The 23,430-nt window shown below is 41.7% G+C and overlaps 1 protein-coding gene across 1 annotated transcript; it reads left to right on the forward strand.

The window, feature by feature from the left end:
* Positions 1 to 2,301: 2,301 nt before the first annotated feature.
* On the forward strand, positions 2,302 to 3,851 carry LOC131482803 (zinc finger protein OZF-like). The gene has a single exon (XM_058678373.1). It carries the CDS (start codon positions 2,310 to 2,312, stop codon positions 3,849 to 3,851), a length of 1,542 nt encoding a protein of 513 aa, XP_058534356.1. The 5' UTR covers positions 2,302 to 2,309.
* The last annotated feature ends 19,579 nt before the right edge of the window (positions 3,852 to 23,430 follow it).

A 23,430-nucleotide genomic window follows, 5' to 3' on the forward strand; every position in this document is an offset into this window, starting at 1 on the left:
AGCAGTTGGCGGGACTAGTAGTCATTTCACAATATTTACATTATTTTCCATGAACAGGGTACCACATGACAAAGCCGGATGTGATCCTCAAGCTGGAGCAGGAATCAACACCAGAGATGGTGGAAAATTCTGTCAACCAGGGACTTTCAGGTAGGTGAGCACATAGTGGGCAGGAAATTGACACATAGCTCAGTACATGTTGAATGCAATTCTCTGAGATTTTTTTTTTTAAGTTTCTTCCTAAAGGACAGCTGATGGGACACAGGCATTCTACAGTCTCCATATTTAGGTTTATTCTAGCAGTACCTTTCAAACTTTGCCAGTCTATAACCATAAAGCTAGAACTATATATTGGTCTTGTCAATGATCCCAAGCATTTAAGTCATCATCTGCCATCTCCCAAGATACATTTTCAAAAAATTGTATTTGAAGCATAATAGCCAAGACAAGAAAAATTGGCACTGTTATCGGATATAAGATACCCCAAGCCTTATTTTGAATTTCTGTGCCACATTTTCTGTATTGTCCTGTATCAACTAAAAGTACACAATTCCAAATACTTGAATTTTTAATTTTTTATTTATTTTTTTACATAAAGCAAACATTTATTAAACTATAATAAAAACATTCAATCAAATTACAAAACCTGAGCAAGAAAAACAAACGGCACATGCTTAACTGTAGTTGACATTCAAATAAAATTTACATTCCCAAAATATTATACAGTAATTAGAAAATACCAGCCAAAGTAATATTAGGATACTTTTACGTAAAAAAAGTTTTTATGTGAATGCATTAATAAAAAAGATATAATGCTCATAAATAATGCCCATAAATGTCCACATTTTACTAATATTAAAATCTGCTGTATCTAGAATGGCACCAAATGTCAATGACTTTCCTTGAGCATTGGAAAAGAAACTCTTCAGTATGATTCATGGATATGGTTATTCTTTTCCTCATTTCAGATCCCTGCAGAAAGAATAAGCTGCTTGAAGCTAAACAGAAAAGTCAACAAATATTCTTCAGGCAAGTTGTAATCACAAAAATTATATAATAATTCCAGAGAGAGGCATTACCAAAGATGCTTAGTATTAGCTCTGGCCATAGTTGAAACACGAACTGAAAGGAAAATTGTACATTAAAAAAAAACTTGAGAAGTGATTTCATTATTTCTGTTTATATATATTTGCAGATAGAAGTTTGATTTGCAAAGTGACCAACTGAATGTAAAAGGCAGAGAGAATTGAATAGCATTTCTTGGGAGAGACCCAGGAGATGGTGTGCCTCTTGAGAGAAGAGAGATAGACACCAAAGTGTCTTAGGTTTTTAAGTGTCCTCTGACTCTTGCTTGTCTAAGGCAAGAACCTGTTGGTAAGACATTTCCCATTTGTTCAACCAGCCAGGAAATAGCTCCTACTACACATCTCAAACTGTACCCTTGTAATTATATGGCTGTTTGGGTCTCTGAGATTGGAAGCCATGTGAGTGATCAAATTGAGACAGAAGACAAAATAAATAGAGACTGATCTTTTCTCAGTTCATCTAGGAAGTGTAGTGGGTGTCATCCAAAGGCACAAATAGGTCATTGCAAAAGATCAAACCCAAGGGCATGGCATGGTAGCCTAGTGGGTAAATCCATAGCTTTCACTTGCTGGGATCACTTATCAGCTTTGGTTTACATCCTGGCAGCCCTACTTAACATCCATGTCACTGTTTATGACTCAGGAAAGCTGTCAAACATACCAAAACCTTTCAACCCTCACATTCTTGGGAGACCCGGAAGAAGGTAGTTGATTACAGCCTCTTAAGTCTTAAACTGCTGTGCTTGCTATCTGCACCCACCTGAAAGTGCAATCCATCTGAAGTTTTAACCAGAATAGGCAGTGGTGATGGTTGTGTGGATGCACTCTCCAGATTTATGCAAAGCCATGGGGTGCCAAGGGTCATTTTTCTAGGTTCAGTTCCACTTGATGGAAGGGTTACCAACCTTGTGCAATCTTCTCTTCCTGCTGAGTCAAGCCACATAGCTCTCGTCTAAGAACAAAAAGTCTTTTTCATATGCCATGTTGTACACTCCAGCAAGTGTTACCAGGAATACTCAGTTTTTCTCTCGTGAACTTATAGACCCAGAAAGTAGTAATCATTTGCAGACAGAAGTTTTAACTGCTAAGTGGACAGGTGAACTTGGAAAAGGTATGGGAAAAGCAGCTCCCAGGAGGGAGCTCAGAGATGAGGTGCCTCTTGAAGGAGAGAGGAGGAGACTTCATAATTTATTTCATTTTTTTTTCTATAGGAAGCCTAATGAAATGCCGTTTGGGAAAAAGCGTGCTTCTAATGTCCCTGAGAATAGCCTCCAGAGTGGGAAGAGTCTCACTCAACAGGACAAGACACACATTTGTCTACAGTCTTTTGAACATGATGGGAAAGAAAAAACGTTCAGTGGGAAGAAGATATTCCTTATGTGTGGGCCAGTTTATACTAAAGAGCCATATAATAAGCAACCTGTCAATGTGGGAGAAACAATTCGGGTTGAGAAGAAAATGTTCCACAACAATCATTTTGGCAAGCATCAGGAAACACAATCAAGAGGGAAACTCCATGGACATTTCAAGAATGAGAAATCTCTTATGTATAAGACAGATGTCAACATGAATCAGATAAGCCAGACAGCAAAAAATCACTATAAGTGTAACTACTGTACAAAATCTTTTAGTTCTAAATCTTGCCTTTCCACCAAGCAGAGAACTGACACAGGAGAACATTTCTATGTGTGTAATGAATGTAAAGAAAACATGTACCAGGAGTCAGAGCTTACAAGAGATCAGATCCATCTCACTGAAGAGAAGCGATATGAAGGCAATAAGTCTGGAGGAGCTTTTGATGAGCAATTATTTGTCAAGAGACATGAGAGAATTCACACAGGAGAAAGGCCTTATGATTGTAGGGAGTGTGGGAGAGCTTTTTCTCAGAAGTCACACCTAATCGTGCATCAGAGAATTCACACAGGAGAAAGGCCTTATGATTGTAGGGAGTGTGGGAAAGCTTTTTCTCTGAAGTCACACCTAAAGGAGCATCAGAGAATTCACACAGGGGAAAAACCTTATAAATGTAGTGAGTGTGGAAAAGCTTTTTCTCTGAAGTCACATCTAATCAGGCATCAGCGAATCCACACAGGGGAAAAACCTTATAAATGTAGTGAGTGTGGAAAAACTTTTTCTCGGAAATCACATCTAATCAGGCATCAGCGAATCCACACAGGGGAAAAACCTTATAAATGTAGTGAGTGTGGAAAAGCCTATGCCAGGCACTCAGGTCTAATTCATCATCAGAGAATCCACACCAGGGAAAAACCTTATGAATGTAGTGAGTGTAGAAAAGCATTTTCTGTGAAGGCACGCCTAATCATACATCAGAGAATCCACACTGGAGAAAGACCTTATGGATGTACCCAGTGTGGAAAAACTTTTTCCCACCAGTCACGTCTCATAACACATCAGAGAATCCACACAGGGGAAAAACCATATGAATGTAGTGAATGTGGAAAATCCTTTATCCAAAGTTCATGTCTCAGAACCCATAAAAGAATCCATACAGGGGAAAAACCGTATCGATGTAGCCACTGTGGGAAAGCATTTGCCTACAGTTCATATCTCATAACTCATAAGAGAATCCACACAGGGGAAAGACCTTATGAATGTAGCCAGTGTGGTAAAGCCTTTACCCAAAGGTCATGTCTTATAGAACATCAGAGAATCCACACAAGGGAAAAACCATATGAATGTAGTCAGTGTGGAAAAGTCTTCAGCAGACTTTCAGGTCTCAATTCACATCGGAGAATCCACACCTAGGAAAAACGTTAGGATTGTGCTGATTGTGAAGATACTTTTTTCTCAGAAGTCACTCCTAATCGGGCATCAGAGAATCTACACTGGGGAACAAACTTACAAATATAGCCACTTTGGAAATTTAAAAACCTACTGTTCAGGTCTCATTATACATCAGAGAATCCAGCCCAGGGGGAATGTTATGGATGTATTCAGTGTGGAAAGTCTTTTGCTTTTATGTTTCATTATGTACAAGAATTCACATGGCATAGACATGAATGTAGAATGTGTAGAAGCCCCCAATTGTCATTAGACTCAGATCATACAGAAAAGACAAAACACGAATTTACTGAGCAGAAAATCTTTCAGCTGGGTCACAATCATGCGTTAGATAGTCCACATAGGGAGAAGCCTTGAAATGCAATGAGTGTGGAACTGGGAATCACCGAGTTCCAACGAAACTATCACACAGTACAATGTAATCAATGAATAATAATAAAAAAAAAGAAATGCAGTGAGTGTGGAAAAACCTTTACTTCCAGTTAGCTCTCATTTTACAACAGCAAATTCACAAAGATGGAACATGAACATGGAAAAATATTCACAGTATAAATGTATGACAAGTGTGGAAGAATTCATACAAAAACACATCTTGACTGCAGTAGAAAGTATAAGCACATGAATAATGACATACTGCGGAAATGAATAAAATATCACACCACTGACTGAAAACTCACTTTTCTGGTGTCAATATTCAGCAGAAGCATGAAGCTCAGAAATAGCATGTAAACAGAAAAACGAGCTACCACAAACCTGTTGTCACGGTCTGTTGGAGCTTAGAAAGTGAATGAAACAAGCATCAGCAAGAGCATTAGTGGACACCACTGCAAAAGTGCAATATATGTGGAAAAACGCTTGGAAAGTCTCAGCAAGTGTTAAATGATATTATGTGTTGCCAAAATAATTCAGATGTGATTTGTTCATTATCTTTTGTTGTGAGGCAAAAGATGTGAATGAGTTCTGCGTTCAGATATTAATGTTGCTAATCAATGTTTAGTGCATAGCACTTTTTGGTATTCTGTGGTTATCATTTACACATTTATCTACTACAGCATTTTTAGAATCTCAAAATTCCACATTCTGTTAGAAACTAATGTTGGAATAAGAGAGAATGAAGCATGTGTCAATTGCCCCAAAGACTCAGCTGTGAAGGATGAATCTTTTCTGAAGTGAAGATTCTCGTGTCATTTGGCCAAATGTGGAGCCCATTTGGCCGCTGTCTCCTTTACCACTCCAGTGTAGGAGATCACCTCTGGACCTCTGCCTGCTTAAATTATGTGGGAAGCCATATACATACTGTGTACCTGGAGAATCCCCTGACAATAGGCTTGGCTAACTGAGACTCCAACCTGACCTGTTCTGTGCATGCAGCTAGAGTGTTAGGCTGTGCCCCATCTCTGTTCTTGGAGAAGCTGTGGTAGAATTTCCCTGATAAGTGCTTAAATGCCACCCTCAGACCACTGGCATGTGCAGAATCCAGGCTGGAGAGTGGGTCACGCTGGGCTACGCTATCACACCTACTGGTGTGCATAATCCAGGGATGGGAGCAGACTTGGCAGGGCTAGGCTGAGGCACCAACAGCAAGATTTGGGACTGCAGGAGGGCCAGAACAGGCCAGGCTACAGCATTCAACAGCAAAGGCCAACACTGGGGATAGGCTATGCCAAGCTGAGCCAGAACAGCCACTGGCATGCACAAAACCTGTGGTAAGGAACAGGCATGTTTGGGGAGCAAAGGAGATGCCCTGACTGTGTTGTGGTTTCCACTCGTGAACATGTGAACTGGAAGGGGGGCAGTGAAGTGGGTGTGACATGACTGCAGTATTCCTTAGCATGGGTATGGACTGGTTTGGAGTTTACCAAATTGATTAGGCTGCAGCATACACTGGTGCTCATGTAAGCCAGGGTGCATGTAGGACAGGATGGACTAGATCTCGGGCACCCCCTGAACCACAAGAGAGCTATGTCTGAGTGTGGACCAGGCAGGCCTGGGCTGTAGCACTCAACAGTAAGAACTGAAATGGGAGTGGCATGGTGGGCAAGGCAAGGATAAGAGGTAGATTACTAAGTCAGTCTGAGGCAAGGACCCATTGTTGTGCGTGAGAGCTTCCACTGCAAGGAGATCTGAGAGAGGAGCTTGGGGAATTCTTTTATCAAGATGCAGTTCCTAAAGATGAATGTAATAAGCAAGGCTGGGAATAGGTTATGATATCCGCTGGCATACTTGTGGGTCAGATCTGGGTGTAGGCCAGATTGGGCCAGTACATAACACCCACTGGCAGATCTGAGAACCAGAATGGGGTGCAGGACAGGCATGATCATTCCACAATACCAATCAGTTCACATTAGGCTGGAACAGGTATCTGGTTGGACTGAGCTCAGATGTAGTAGCCACCAACTTGAGCTGTAACTGGGGGAAGACTGGACCATGCCAGGCTAAAGCACCCATCAGGTAATGCTGAGGTGAGGCATGCCATGCAAGAATGAACTATGGCACTTACCAGCACACATGAAATCCAGCATGTGTATGGGGGGCGGGGAGTGAGTAATGTGTGAACCCAGTAGGAGGAAGCAAATGCTCCTTGCTGGGCCACTTCTCCTCCTGCTGGTGTGAAAACTAGGACAAGGGGCAGACCAGGCCAGGCAGAGCTACAATACCTGTTGGCCTGAATGTGAACTGGGTTAGGAGAACCAGACTGAGCTAAGCAACTGTATCCACCAGTTCATGCATAAACTAGAATAAGTGCAGGATGGTTGGGTTATGTTCTAGCATTAGCTGGCAAGTGTTGGGATGGGGGCAAATCTTGTCAAACTAGATTCTAGAACTACCTAGAGAGTGCAAGATCCGGGACCTGGGGTGGGCCCAGTATGGAAATGATGGGCACCTCTCTGATGGGCTGCACTCCCACTGGTGAACATGAGAACCAAGGCTGGTGGTAGGCCTTGCAGTGGCAACCTGCGAGCATGAGTGTGAACTGGATAGTGGGGTCAGTTGGGTTGAGCTAGGCTTCAATGCCCATTGATGTATACTGGGGACAGACTGGACCAGTCAGCTGCATGTACTGGCAAGCAGAAGAATCTAGGCTGGGGCTCAGCCTGGTGAGGGTTATTGGGGATTGCTCCAACTAGGTTGAAGTTCCTGTTGGTGTATGTGAGGTCAGGTTTGTGGAGGGTAGGTTGGGGTTGGGCTGCAGCATCTATTGGTTTACATAAGAGTGCTGGACCTAGATCTGAACCAGCAGTTACAACTACCAGTGTACGCATAGGCTGATGTGAGTGATGGACTGAACTGCACCCCATACTAGCAAGCACACATAAGATTCAGGTCTAGGATCACTTCAGATTAGGTTTCTTTGGGGATTTCCCAACTGAACCACAGGACTCAGAATTTCATAGGGAGCAATGTGGGAACTATGGTCTGACCGTGGTTTGTGTGTATCACAACTGGGCCTCCTAAGTGGCTCCGATAGTGGGTGGCATACTCAGAGGCACATGGAGGATATAACAGTCCATTGAGGCCTGCAGAGGACATCTAATACCAAAGTGGAAGGATGGCAAAACAAATTGGACTAGTACCCCAGCCAAGTGTTGACATCAAATATCTGGGTGAATGGAGACTAAGGTGGACTATATCAGCCAATGGAACTTGGAGGGATTTCCTCATCCTTAGATCGGTGAGACTGACAGCGTTTCAGAACTATGGGAATCACTCGAGCAGAACCCTTGGGACATGCTCCACATAAGGGACCCTGGGATGACATCAGGTGGCTGTTTCATCCCCAGGTGCTGACACTACTTTGAGGCTGGGTGCACCTTCTCACCTTATCTCCTTCCTTCCCTCAGATACAGGAAGAAGAAAAAGAAAAACTGGAAACAGTGGTCTCATCCACTTTCTCCTAATCCTCGACCGTTCCCATCCTAATCAGCTATGTAAATATCATCAAAAATAAAAATTTTTAAAAATTGCATAAAATAAAAACTTCCATAATTGCAAGGAAAATACATCTATATTGTATATATGAAATAGGACTCAGCTTCATCTAGATTCGGAGTTGGAAAAGCTGTGGAACTGACCAAGTGCCATTGATTCATCTGATGGTCAGTCCATTGGTGTTCCTGTTCCCTTTTCAACTTAACAAATTTCAAGGTTTCCAGATCTCTCCTTTTTCATAATCATCATCATCCCAGTCTGGTTTGGTTTAGTACAAGAAAATTACTTATTCAATAAGTACAGAAAAAATTTTCTAAATTTTGGAGCTAAGAGCAATCAAATAGCAGCTGGATATAAAAGGAGACCAACACAAGGAAGGCATTTACTTCATTTATTTCACGACATTTTAATACAGGTTGTCAGAAATTGAAATGGAGGAGTCCATAAACAGACCACATGCTTTGGGGTTCTCTAAAATGGGGTCTTCCATGAAAGTGAACCTGGATTGTGTCACTTGCACAGTCCAAGTCCCTGTTATTATTTCCTTGCAGCTTTAGGGCTCTTTCAGATAGAACTTTCTCTCAACTTTGGAGTATAACTTGAAGCTAGAATAAAGCTGTTTTCTTTATCTTTTAGAACTGACCTCAGGGAGTCACTAGTGTGGCTCACTACATTTCCAGCAGATTCCCACTTGCTACGTTTCTGAACACACACAACATTCAGCCCCATTCACTCACAATTTCTTGGATTCCATGGAGTTCATACAACTTCTACGCCAGGTCCTGTGTGAGGAAAGACCACATGAAGAAGTGGCTCACACAGAGGACTGCTAGTTAACAGAGCCCCTCTGTAGCCATGGCTTCTCCTACAACGGTAACTCCAGGATTCCATGTTATTATGACAAGTCAGCTGTTGACTGGACAGTTTGCAGGGCCATGGAACCATATGATGGAACATAATACACAGCCAATCAGAATCCCCCCTGTCACTGGTAGGTTGATATGAAGTAAGAGCAATGAGAGATGTTGGAGCTCAAGTCTGCACCTGCTGCTTCTGCTTGGTCCCAATTATTCCTGAAGTTGGTACTCAGTCACCTTCCTGTTGGCCCTAAAGGTCCATGTTTCTGCTAGCAGACCATGAGCTGGAGCTTGCCATAGCCTGTGGCGGTTGGGTAGCATTCCACTGACTTCTCTTTGTAATCTCCATTCACTTTGTTTTGAAGATTCATTCATTTGTATTGTAAGGAAATATTTACAGAGAAAAGGAGAAATAGAAAGATCTTTCATTGGCTGGTTCACTTGCTAAATGGCCACAAGGGTCAGAGCTAAGCCAATCCAAAGCTCAGCAGGACCTGTACTCCCTCATGTGTTTTGAACTTGCCAGCGGGCTATGGTTTGCTCGACCCCACCCTGGCCCACCCAGACCCAGATCTCACACATGCCAGCAGGTGTTTGGCCCTTACATGGCATAAGCTGCCTCATCCATCCTGGCCTTTGTATGAGCCAGTGCTGCCCAGCCCACCCCATACCCTGTTTCATGGTTCTAATGTTGGTGCTGCAGCCTGGCCCTGCCATGTTTGTTCCCAGCACCAATACCAGTGAATATCGGTGAGTTCCATTGTCTCACCTAGTTCAACCAATGTTTTCAAACTCTTAGGCTAACCAGCAGGACTTGTAGTTCCATAGGGTTGAGCCCACATATCCCCCCACAGAATTCAACACCTGACCTGGTTCTTTTGCCTGCTGTTTGGTGTCATGGCCCAGTTTGATGTGATCCATCACCTGATCTGACACTCACTGTCAAGTTCTAGGATTTAACCCTGACAGACAGGCCCCCAGCTGTAGCTTGCATGTGTGCTGGTGTGTGATGGTCAGCCATGTTCCATGTTAACAAGCCCAACCTAGGTCTTCCATGTAGACTGGTGTATCAGTCTTATCCATTAAGATCTTTAGGCGTGTCCCCTCCCAACCACCAGGTCTCAGTCCCCTCACTTACCTGCAAGTACAGTGGTCCTGTTGTTAGGTATCCCTCAGGAGTAATTCTTCACCTACACATACAGTGGCCTTATCCATGGATGTCCCTAGGGAGAAATGCCATACCCCCGAGAACCCAGAGCTTGCCACCAGGTAAATAGCTGACAGAGATCAGAGCCACTTGGCTCCCTGGCAGCCCACAAGCCCAGGACTATTCTCCTGCCTAGTAGCAGTGCATGGGGAGCTAGATTTCCCAGCAGGAATCCAGGCCAGAACGGGTAAGCCCCAGCCATAGCCACATTCATGGGGTATTCTATGCCTAGCACTGCTATTCAGACTTACCTGCATTCTGTCCACTAACATGGCAATGGTGAGCGGAACCATCATCCTGAACATACCAAGAGCTGTCCACGATCTGTCCCCTGTATGGTCGCTGTGGGCAGAGGAAATCTCCAAGTCACTAGGTCTTTGTCCCATCACTGGCCTTGTCATTTGGTGTCTCTCAGGAATCATTCCTGACCTGCACATACATCGGCTTTAACCATCAATGTTCTTAGGCCATAATTCCACACCCACAAGACTCCAGAACCCTCCCCTGGGTGGATAGCAGCACCTGGGGTTGTGGACAAAGAAATTGTCCTAAGTAACAGGGTTTTCATTGGTGCTCATGGAACAATTTTTTTCCTTACTCTGTTTGAACATGCTGGCCATTAGGTCTAGGAGCCACACAGACCTATTTCAGAAAGAATTAATAATATCTTCTCCATACTAGTGGGACCAGAGACTGTTTTTATCTATTTTTAAAAGCACACAATGTTGGATGGACACACTTGAGTTCTAAAGAATAAAAAAAGGGGACGTGGCGGCGTGGCCTAACAGCTAACGTCCTCACATTGAACACCCCGGGATCCCATATGGGCGCCAGTTCTAATCCTGGCAGCTCCACTTCCCATCCAGCTCCCTGCTTGTGGTCTGGGAAAGCAGTCAAGGATGGCCCAAAGCTTTGGGACCCTGCACCCGTGTGGGAGACCCGGAAGAGGTTCCAGGTTCCCGGCATCGGATTGGCACAGCACCATCCGTGGCAGCTCACTTGGAGAGTGAATCATTGGATGCAAGATCTTCCTCTCTGTCTCTCCTCCTCTCTGTAAATCTGACTTTGTAATAAAAATAAATAAATCTTTAAAAAAAGAATATCAACAAGGGCTTTTTGAGATTACAGGCAGCAACCCATTGGCTCCATCACTGAAGGCTTGATGCAACAGAGAGTATATGGAGCATTATCAGCTTGATCTTGTCTTTGCAACCAAGAACTCCCCATACCCATCCTCAGTAGGAACCTGAAAAGGACATAGTGTCAGAGGGATAGGGGAAATTAGAGTCCACAGGTGTGGACAATTGCTCCTGATTTTCTACCTTTTTCCTGGTGGGTATGCCATAGAACTAACCTCCCCATGACCAAGGAAAGCTTAGAGGTCAACATGTGGAGTGTGGCCTCCAACATGACTAGAAGGTCAAGGGAAATACATGTGGAACATGATCTCTGACATAATTGGAAGGTCAAGGGAAATAGAGTTGTCTTCTAGCCAGTTGCTGTGTCTTTGATGGGTGAGGGTCTGCTTGAAGACAACCTCCTGTCCTCCCCTTCCTTAAGCTTCAAAATTTGTAACTTGTGAATAATAAAATGTACATTCCTGACCAGCTTGTCTCCAGTGGTTCTTTTTTTTTTTTAAAGATTTATTTATTTTATTACAAAGTCAGATATTCAGAGAGGAGGAGAGACTGAGAGGAAGATCTTCCATCCAATGATTCACTCCCCAAGTGAGCCACAACGGGCCAGTGCGCCGATCCGAACCTGGGAACCAGGAACCTCTCTTGGGTCTCCCACACAGGTGCAGGGTCCCAATGCAGTGTGCCGTCCTCAACTGCTTTCCCAGGCCACAAGTAGGAAGCTGGATGGGAAGTGGAGCTGTCGGGATTAGAACCGGCGCCCATATGGGATCCCGGGGCGTTCGAGGGGAGGACTTCAGCTGCTAGGCCACACGGCCACGCCCCTCCAGTGGTTCTTATAGCCAAAGAACACTGTTGCCTCACTCATGGTGATATTGGGGCGAGCTGACGGGTTTAAACCCTGACACACGTGAATATATTTGGTTTGTGTGTTTAAGATTTATTGTTTGTGAAGTAGATGAATAATGAGTTTCTCATCTTTATATATATATATATACTATTTTATTTTTGTTGACAATCTTTACATAGTTAATTACATAGTTAATCTATTGCAGATTGATTGCTTGATTGGCGATAATACAGGCAGAGAGTAGACAGAGTGAGAGAAAGATAAAGAGAGAAAGACGGGCAGTCAGACAGAGCAAGAGCAAGTGTGAGAGATGGATCTGACATTCTGTGATTTATGATTGAATGGCTGTATGAGAAGAGCTGAACCAACACAGCCAGGAATAAGAAGATTCTCCCAAGTTTTCCACTGGCGCCTGCACTGGATTCCAGCTCCGCAAGTTTCACCATTATCTGGCAAAACATGTTTCCTCCAGAGGCTTGTAAGTGAGGTGCATGTACCTCTGGATATTAGCTGGGATACTGCTGCATGAATGTCAGTCTGGGTGGCTATGACATGGGTTTTCCACAGCAAAGTATCTTCCACATAGGTATCAAAGTAGAAATGCAGAGAAACTCAATGTTTGCAATAAACACTATGGCTTCGTGTGGTGGCCACATTTCAGTGCAGTATGTCTGGAAATCATGGATTCTAGGGGGGGCTGAAGGCAGAAAATGAGATTTGGAACATCGTCTGGCTCTCAATCTGCCCCAAGGTGGTCCTGTCTGCCCCAGTTCTCTCCTGTCCCCTGTGAAACATAAGACTCCACTTGCAGTCCCCAGGTCACTTTGAATGTGATGCATCTTAGCTGCTTCCACAGCCTCTGGGTTATGTGTATCAGGTACTAAAAGGCATCAGCAGCTTAGAGTGCTCACTGTCTCCTGAGAAGCAATAGAACGAATTGTCTGTGAAGACTGAAATGTGTCCTATGCATGGGGAAAATGGCCATTTTCCTAGCCCATGAGGATTAATGCTGTTTGAAAATATATCATTGGAAGTGATTCAGGATGGTCAATCATGGAAGGCAAGAATATTGGGACAGCATCCAGCCAAGCAGATAGCTGAAAGGATAGAGTTGTTGGGTTAAGTGGCTGAACCTCAATGGGTTCCACCAGAGTGAGGCAGGAAAGGAAAAGCCACTGAAAAATGCTTAAGACTGTAACCTGCAGCCTGAGAAAGTGAATGTGGACTCCATCCAGGGCAAATAGTGACTCGTTTGAACCCTGGGACTATTGAATGAATACAGGGAGATTCTATATCAGAGTCTTCATCTTCCCAAAGAAAACAGATGGCAGTGGAAGAACAAATAGGACAGAACACTGGTGAAAGAAAGCAAACCAGAGAAGAAATACACAGGCACCGAACCAGGTAACCCTTTTCTGGGAGATCCCACTGGAGAGATGGCAGCTGGGAACTGGACCATCTAAAACAGATACACATGGGACAAGATCAGACTCCACCTGTACCTGAAAGTTCTGAATCCTGAGCCTCTCAGAGTGATACCAGAATCATCCAAGAGGGAGACACAGGATCCCTGGGGGTCAGAGGATTCTCTGACACCAAGTGGGGGAAGTGCCGCTCCCAGGAGTGAATAAAATGGTGACTGAAGCCCATTTCAGTCGTCACTTAACTATCAAGGGTGGGGAAATATGATGGGCCTGACTCCAAGTATTAAGTGGCAGAGAGTATGTGTGCTGGTCACCCACAAAGCAGTAGCGCGTAGTAGACATTCTTGTTACTTGTCTGACTGGCAAGTGAGAAATGAAAAACATTGTGGCTCATCTGCTGCCTTTACAAGGCAAGTCAGAGAGATGCCCTATTCACCGTCCATCAAAGCAGAGACACAACATATTTTCCTCTGTCTTAGCATGCTCCAGGATGTCAGACAGGAAAAGACATCCCAGAAAACTCTAGCAACACACCAGAGGCTAAAGGCTCAAAGTGACAAGAAAACTTACAGGTATGGGAATAGGTAGAAGGAAAGGAAATAACACATATGAAGGAGCTAGTGCTCCCCCAGCAAGGTGATCAAATGATCACATCAGTCTCAGAGCTGCAAGATGAATGCAGTGAGGAACCTCCAGATATGGAATAAAAAAAAAAAACATGAAACTCTTCACAATGAAAAAGTTTGGAAGAACTCAAGGAATTCAAGAATTACATCTTCACAGAAACAGATTCAGTAAAAGAGGTTCAAAATGAAATGCTTGGGACTAAGAACATAGTAGGAAGAATAACCAACAGATTGGATGCTGCAGAGGAAAAAAAAAATCAGAAACAGAGGATAACCAATATGAGAACACACAGTCAATTAAACCTGTAGAAGAAAATTTGAACAAAACCAAGACATCTATCCAAGAAATATATGACACCATCAAAAAGCAAATATCAGAATTATATGAATTCCAGAATGAATGGAAGGAGATGCAGGATTTCAGGAGGCATCCAAAGAAATTATAAGAACATCCCACACACTGGGAACATTAGGGGAAGTTAAATTCAGGAAGGTCAGAGAACCCAAAACAGATTCAATCCAAGAAGATGCTCATCCATACACATCATTATCAAGCTTCCCTCAAATGAACATTAAGAAAAAATGCTGAAAAAAGCACAGCAAAAGACCAGATAACTTTTACAGGAAAACCAGCTGGAATCACTGCTGACTGCTCAGAAGAGACCCTTGATGCAAGAAGAGAATGTAGAAGCATTTTTCAAATCCTAAAACAGAAATATTCCCAACCAAGGATAATATACCCAGCAAAGCTGTGACTCGTATATAAAAATGAAATAAAATATTTCCATAGTAAATCGAAGAAGCTAGAAGAATATGCTAACAGTAAATCAGCTTTAGAAATGCTCTTCAGAAATGTGCTAAAGTCAGAAAGAAAGCCAGTAAGTCATAATCAGTGATGGCAAAGGGGAAGATATCCTCATTAAAACCCATAAAGAAAACAAAATTAAATACAAACACACACACACACACACACACACACACACACACACACGACAGGACTAAAAGAACTCTCAATATCAACTCTGAACACAAAAGGCATAAAGTCATCAATCAAAAGACATAGATTAACAGAATGGATGTTAAAGCAGGACCCAACTACCTGTTGCCTAAAAGAGACATATCTAATCCACAAAGATGCAAAGAAGCAGAAATGGAAAGGATGGAAAAATAGTTTTCATGCTAGCAGAAATGAAAAAAGAGCTGATGTAGCCATTCTAATATCAGATGATATATACTTTACCATGAGAAACATTAAAAGAGATAAAGAATGAAAAAAAAAAGATAAAGAATGACACTAAATAATGATAAAGGGAGCCATCCACCAAGAAGAAATAACAGTAATAAATGTTTACATGACAAACGCAAGAGCATCTAGCTATATGAAATAATTATAGACAGACTTAAAAGGAGACATAGATGCCAAGACAATAATAGTGGGGAACTTTAACACCCCATTAACACCAATAGATAACACCCCATTAACACCAATGAGACAGCAACCCAGCAAAGAAACAAAGAGCTCACACAGACAATAGAACAACTGGACAGTTAAGAGGTAATTTTACTGTAATTGCTGTTTACATCAAGAAACAAGAAAAACACCAGATAAACCAGCTAAGTATACGCCTGAAGGAACTAGAAAAATAACTATGAAATAATCCCAAATACAACAGAAAATAAGAAATAATCAAAATAACCAAAATAGGAGAAGACAGGAATTAATATCTGAGATGATAAAATGAACATAACAGATAACATAACCATACAGAGAATAATAAGAAATTAATACAAACAGCTATATGCAATAAATCAGAAAGACTCCATGAAATGGATCCATTCCTGGACTCTTATCATCTACCAAACTTAGTCATGAGGCAATAGAAAACCTAAACAAATCTACAGTGGAGGCCAAGATCAAATCAGTATTTAAAGCCACCCACCCAAAATAAAGAAAAGCCTGGGCCCAGATGGTTTCACTGTTGAACTCTACAAAGCATTCTAAGTAAAACTGATTCCAATTCTCCATAAACTTTTCAAAACAATAGAAGGGAAGGCAATTCTTCCAAAGTTGGTGTATGAGGCCAATGGCACCTTAATACCAAAACCAAATACAGACACGGCAGAGAAAGAAAACTATAGACTGATATCCTTGATGAATATTGACAAAGATCTTCAGCAAAATATGAGCCAACAGAATACAAAAATACATCAGATTGTTCATTGTACCATGTGGGATTCATTCCTGGCTTGCAGGGATGATTTACATACACAAATCTATAAATTTCATACACCACATCAAGAAACTGAAGAGCGAAAACCATCTGATAATTTCAATAGATGCAGAGAAAGCATTTGATAAAATCCAACACCATTTCATGTTAAAAAAAAACAAACCCTCTCAGCAAGGTAGGCATAGAAGCAATAATTCACAATATAAAGCAACCTATGAAAACACATTGTCAGCATCATAAGCAATGGGGAAAGATTGGAAGCCCACCCAGCAAGATCTGGAACCAGACAAGAATGCCCACTATCACCACTGCTATATAACATAGTACGGGAAGTACTCACAAATGCTATTACACAAGAAAAAAAAATCAAAAGAATTTAAATTGGAAATGAGAAAGTCAAGAGACCTCTGTTTGAAGATGACACGACTCTATACATAAGAGAACCAAGAGACTCAATAAAGAGACTGCTATAATGTATATGAGAGCTTGGTAAACAGGCAGGGTACAAAATAAATGGAGAGAAATCAACAGCCCTAGCGAATAAAAACAACTCCAGTGCTAAAGAATAACAGAGAAGAAAAAGAAATACCTGGGAATAAATCCAACTGAAGATATGCAAGATCTCTATAAGGAAAATTACAAAACATGGATAAAAAAGAAATAAGACTTCAAAAAGTGGAGAAATATACCATGTACCTGAATGGGCAGAGTCAATATCATCAAAATGATTATATTACCAAAAGCAATATGCAAATTCAATGTGATTCCAATTAAAATACCAAGAACATTATTCATAGAGCTATCAAAACTGATACAAAGGTTCATCTGGAAACATGAAAGATCCTGAATAGCCAGAATTATTATAAAGAATAAGAACCTAGCTGGAGGGATTGCAATCCTAGACGTTCAAACATGTCATAGGGTGTTAGTAATCAAAACAACCTGGTACTGGCACAGAAAGAGAGAGGAAGACAAAAGGAATAGATTAGAAATATCAGAAGGGATCTCACACATGTAGAGCCATCTAATCTTTGACAAGAGAATAAGAAATAACTCAGAGAAGAAGATCTCTTGAATAAACGCTATTTGGACAATTGGACAGCAACCTGAAGAAATAAGGGAAAAATCTATACCTTTCACCATACACAAAGTTCAAATCTAAATGGATAAAGGGTCTAAACCTACATCCGGAAACCATCAAACCTTTCGAAGAAAACGTAGGAAATACACTATAAGATATACCTGCAAGCACAGATCTCCTAGGAAAACCATGTAAAGTAAAAGAAATCAAGGCCAAAATTACAAATGGGACTGCCTTAAGCTAAGAAGCTTTTGCACGGCAATTGAAACAATTAACAAAGTTAAAATATAACCAAAAGTATGGGATAAAATATTTTAACACTATAAAGTGAATAGGGTGCTAATATGCAGAATATACAAACAATTCAGAGCAACCATGCAATAAAACAAACAGACCAGTCAAGAAATGGGCAAATGAAATGGGCAGACTCTTTCCATAGGAACAAATCCAAATAGCTAACAGACATATGAAAAAATGCACAAGGTCCCCAGCAATGAGGGAAATTCAAATAAAGACAATACTGAGATTCCACTTAACTCCAGTGAGAATGGCCCACATACACAAAAATGCCAACAATACTGCTAGTAAGAAGTGGGGGAAAAGGAACGATACTCCATTGCTGGTGGAGCTGCAGGCTGTTGCAGCCACTATGGAAGTCAGTATGGAGAATACTCAGGCAACTGAAAAGTTATCTACCCATTCATGTCAATTGACAGAGGACTGGATAAAAGAACTGTGGTACATCTACTTATTGGAATAACACTCAGCTGTTAAAAAGAATGAAATACTATATATATATTTGCAGCCAAATGGGCAGAACTGGAGACTATTATGCTAAGCAAAATGAGCCAATCCCCAAAGCTCACATATCATGTTTGCTGTAATATCAGATAACATCCATTAAAAATGAAAAGGAACAACAACAAAAAGGAGAAGAAATCAATACATGTAACACCACAATTGAAGGATGTAAAAAAGCCTAGACAGACTACATGGAATCAAGGCACATCAATGGAATGCATTTCTACTAAGGAATGCAGAGATGGATAGCTAGCTAGCTAGCTAGCTAGCTAGATAGATATAACTTTAAGAGATTGTGCCGCAACGATGCTCAATGCTCCCATGACTTGGATGTTTTGCACATCATCTCAGGGAATGAGTCTTTCTTGCTTCAATTAACAGTATTGTGATGTCAAATCTAAGAATTTTATCATTTTGCACTTCATAGTTATTTGTCACTTTCTCGATAAGATCTTGTGATATGATACATTAATCAATCATTCTTCAGATTGCTTGGTTATAAACACCTGAGATTGTTAATGTCTCTTTTGTCACTATCAGTGACTTCTCATGAGTAATGGTATTCTAAACTTTATTATAATTTCTTTAGCATTACATGGGTCACAGGCTGACATTTATTATTATATGAAGATTCTTGGTGCTCTTTTTCATCACACTAGCAACTCATTAGCATTTTTATTGCATGTTGTAAACTTCATGTAGATAAAAACTCTTTCTCCCCATTGTGGACTGTGTACACTGGCTCTGTATTTAAAGGAAAGCATAATGTAAATGTAGTGGAAAATGATATATTCAGAAGTAGGGACAGAGAATGGTATATCTCAATGCATACAGTAGAAGAATAGACTCCAGTGGAAGAATGGCTTATAATATCCTGACAATTGTATATTGTGCTATGCAAAATTGTGTATGCCTATATTGTTGGGAAATACTTCATTGGCAGTATGATGGAATTATGCAAATTTATGAAAGATACCAATGGTAAAAACAGAGGGGAAAGGGCCTAGCGGCTAAGGTCCTCGCCTTGAAAGCCCCTGGATCCCATATGGGCGCCGGTTCTAATCACGGCAGCTCCACTTCCCATCCAGCTCCCTGCTTGTGGCCTGGGAAAGTAGTTGAAGATGACCCAAAGATTTGAGACCCTGCACCCACGTGGGAGACCTGGAGGAGGTTCCTGGTTCCCAGGTTTGGATCGGCGCAGCACTGGCCATTGCGGCTCACTTGGGGAGTGAATCATCGGATGGAAGATCTTCCTCTCTGTCTCTCCTCCTCTCTGTTTATCTGACTTTGTAATAAAAATAAATAAATCATTGAAAAAAAAACCAGAGGGGAATTTAGTGGGGAGGAAGCTTGGGGATGAGGAGTTAAAACCCCAGTGTTTATAAAGCAATATAATAAAACAAAATAGTTTCTAAAATGAAAAAAGAAATTAAATCAACTGAGGAAATGGTTTACTTTAGTATAAATAAATTAGCAAATACATATATACATACACCAGCAAGGAAATAACTAAAATGAATGCAGCAAATGAATATACACAAGAATTGAAATGTATTTTGCCATATATAAATTGCTGTTTTATATTGGGAGGGTGATTTCACAGGGCAGAAGAGACAAATGTCTAACATCTGATGGATCACTCCCCAAATTGCATGCATCAATGAAAGCTGAGAGACCAGAAGCAAGGAAGCAGAAGATTCCATGGAACCTTCTTTATGCCTGCAGGATCTTAAGGGCTTGAGCCATCCTCATCTGCTTTTCTGGATACATGCCAGGTGCTGGATGGCAAGAAGAGCTGCCAGCCCATGGATCCATGTCCGTATGGAATGATGGCTTTTAGGGTTGAAGATTATTAGCCTGTTGAAAAACAGCACCAGACTGAGAGCCAAAATGTAGGTAAGCCCTATTTTTCTTCCTTAAAAAATGCTCTATTTTTGTTCGATAAGCAGATTTACAGACTGGAGAGGCAGAGAGTGTGAGAGAATCAGAGCAAAAGGGAGAGAGAGAAGGAGGCACTCATTTCTCAGGAAATGTCTAGTGCAGTAGAAGCAGAAAGGATCAGCAGTCTGGAGCTCCTAGTGTATTTTCTAGATGGGTACAGGGACCCAAGGCTTTGGCCATTCTCCCTTGAATTTCCAAAACCAAATGCAGGGAGCTGAATGGAATGGGTCATTATCAAACAAGGTGCAATATTTGCAAGCTGAGAACACAGCTGGCAAATCTGACACTTAAAAGTTGTTCTGAAGGATGAGAACATTGTAACAACTGATAAAATTTAAGAAGTACTGTGAAGTGCAAATTTAAACTTTAAGAATATTCATCTTTTCTGTCTCTTTCTCCAACTTTCAGGCTCATGTTTCTATCTCAAAATCACACAAAAAACAACAACCAAAACCATAAATGCACACAAATACATGAAATGAAACTCAAATCAAGTTTAACGATTTCAAATACTCATCACTATTCGATGGATCTGTTTGTGAAACCTTTGGCAACAATAATGCCAGAATCCCAGCTTGGTAGCAAAGTGCACAGAAATCCCAACACTTAGGGAATTTTGGAAAAGCATCAAAAAATCAGTACATTGATACTTAAAGTAAAAAAGACTTGTTTCCTGAGTAACAGTGATAATTAATATTTTACTTTGATTATCAGGAAGGCACCTGTCTCCAGCACAATCACCTTGCACATGTTTGGTGATGTTCTCATCTTGGTCTTGAAGTGCTTTTCTGACCTCACACGTGACAAAATGGCTAAAGCCATGCACTATCCTGAATGCTTGGACATGAGACCTTACTTGTCTCATAAGAACATGGGGCCACAGGAGTACAGCCTCTATGCTGTGCTTGTGCACAAGGCCTTGAGTCATCACAGAGAACATTACTTGTGCTACATCAAAGCTGGTAATGGCCACTGGTATCAGATGGATGATGTGAAGGTCTGCCCCTGTGGCCTGACATAGGCCTTGAGGCAAAATGCCCATGTGCTCTTTCATGTGCACAAGGGTGGATGAGACGGGACCAATGGGGATGCATCACTGGGCCAGGGAGCACCAGTATACCAGGACAGCCTGAAAAGCATTCCAATCTGGAAGCCAAAGAAGTCAGCAGGACTTGGAGCAGAGAACTCAGAAAGTCAGCTTAGATGAGTGGAAATACCTGTTAGAAGTCAAGAGCGCTTTCAACCTCCAGAAAATGGGGGCCAGCCTGCCAACCACAGCAGTCCTGATTCATCAGGCATGATCTGGCATGCAGCTGAGCAACCATCTTCCAAAACACAAAAGCTCCCAGAAGTGCAGGTCAGCTGGATATCTACACATCAGCTGCTCGACAACTCTAACCAGCTCCCTAGTCTGGCAAGCAGGGGCAGAGCCAGAGTGCCCAAGAGGAGGCACAAATATGAAAGAGGCTGGTCCTACATATCTAGTCAATTCCCTACAGGACTCTTTCATATACTTTGTTTGGTGGGAGGGTAGTGTACAGCCTCGTAGGGTGGTGAGCACCTGCAAAGATTCTGGGTGATGACCTCATCTCTCATGAAAGTACATGCTTTTCATTCATAGATTCATCAATGAGAGACTCTTGATTTGCATGCTTGTTTACTGAATTCTTGGTGGATTGAACACACACTGCTTTGGTTGGGCCCGCTTGAGCTCTAAAGGGCATTACAAATATTTTGTTGAGCATACAGGCAGGGACCACCACAGCTCCATCACTGAAAGCCTGATGGAGCTGAGAATATATGCGGAATACTAAGCTGGTTCCTGTCTTTGGAACCAAGGACTCCCCATTCACATATGCAGTGGGAAGTTGAAAATGACAAGTTGTGAAGGTGATGAAGGGAAATCAGTGGGGGAAAGGATTTGCAAATGGGAGGGCAGGAGAATTTCCTGCTTCTGGGGAGCTGTGTCAATCCATGAATGGATCAATACATTGACATTTTAAAATAATAATAATCAAAATTAACCATGACTCATGTAAGGAGTGATAATTAGTATTTCGCTTTGATCATTTATTGGTTGAGTGATGGATTCACCATTAACAGGGAGACAGAAAGAGTCAGCACCAGAAACAAGGAGACTTGGAGTCTCCCAGACACTGGTTCACTTGCTAAATCCCACCACCAGCTGATGCCGAGTGGCACTGAAGCCTCAGCCAGGATCTTCTGCAGGGTGTCCTAGCTGGCTTCAGGGAGCCAAGGCTTTGGGCCATTCTTCACTGCTTTCCCAGGCAACAGGCGGGGAGCTGGATGAAAAGATGATTAGCCATGATATAAACCAGCACCTGTGTGGGAAGTCAGCCGTGGAAGGCAGAGGATTTGCTGATTTATTGATAGTGCTAGCCCTCAAATCCTAATAAATGGATCTTCAGCATGAGATGTTAACCTCTGTTGGTGGGACCTGAATGGAACCAATCCCTCCCAAATTTGCATGTCTCCAAACACTCTCACATTGTCCTATTTGCTTTCTTTGTCACTCCCTCTCTTTCACACACATGCACGTACAAATAATGGTCTGATGCCAACAATATTTTAACTACTCTGGTAGTATTTATTAGGGATCAATAATTTGTAAATGTTTCATTACACCAAACATTCTTCTTACACACATACACACATATATGTGGTCACATCTGCACCAACCACACACATACAGGCACTGATGTACATTTCCACACAGGCTAAAAAGATTTTAAAAATAAATCGCACATTGCAGAGTAACGCTTCAAGAATACAAAGTTTAATTTCTTCTTTCCCGAGTTTTTCCCTAATATTCAGTCATAATATTCAGGTCACGATAATATACCACCTGGAATGAAAGTTATACCTTGGGGTATGTTCATTACATATGACTGGTACACTGGATGAGGGTGGCATTTAAGCACTTCTCAGGGAAATTCTACCACAGCTTCTCCAAGAACAGAGATGGGGCACAGCCCAACACTCTAGCTGCATGCACAGTGAACAGGTCAGGTTGGAGTCTCAGTTAGCCAAGCCTATTGTCAGGGGATTCTCCAGGTACACAGTATGTGTATGGCTTCCCACATAATTTAAGCAGGCAGAGATCCAGAGGTGATCTCCTACACTGGAGTGGTAAAGGAGACAGCGGCCAAATGGGCTCCACATTTGGCCAAATGACACGAGAATCTTCACTTCAGAAAAGATTCATCCTTCACAGCTGAGTCTTTGGGGCAATTGACACGTGCTTCATTATCTCTTATTCCAACATTAGTTTCTAACAGAATGTGCAATTTTGAGATTCTAAAAATGCTGTAGTAGATAAATGTGTAAATGATAACCACAGAATACCAAAAAGTACTACGCACTAAACATTGATTAGCAACATTAATATCTGAACGCAGAACTCATTCACATTTTTTGTCTCACAACAAAAGATAATGA

This window comes from Ochotona princeps, chromosome 20 (assembly GCF_030435755.1).
Source record: "Ochotona princeps isolate mOchPri1 chromosome 20, mOchPri1.hap1, whole genome shotgun sequence".
Taxonomy (NCBI): Eukaryota; Metazoa; Chordata; class Mammalia; order Lagomorpha; family Ochotonidae; genus Ochotona; species Ochotona princeps.

What these genes read in the sequence shown, in the direction of transcription:
- LOC131482803 (XM_058678373.1), top strand. Translation starts at nt 2,310, where the DNA reads ATGCCGTTTGGGAAAAAGCGTGCTTCTAATGTCCCTGAGAATAGCCTC.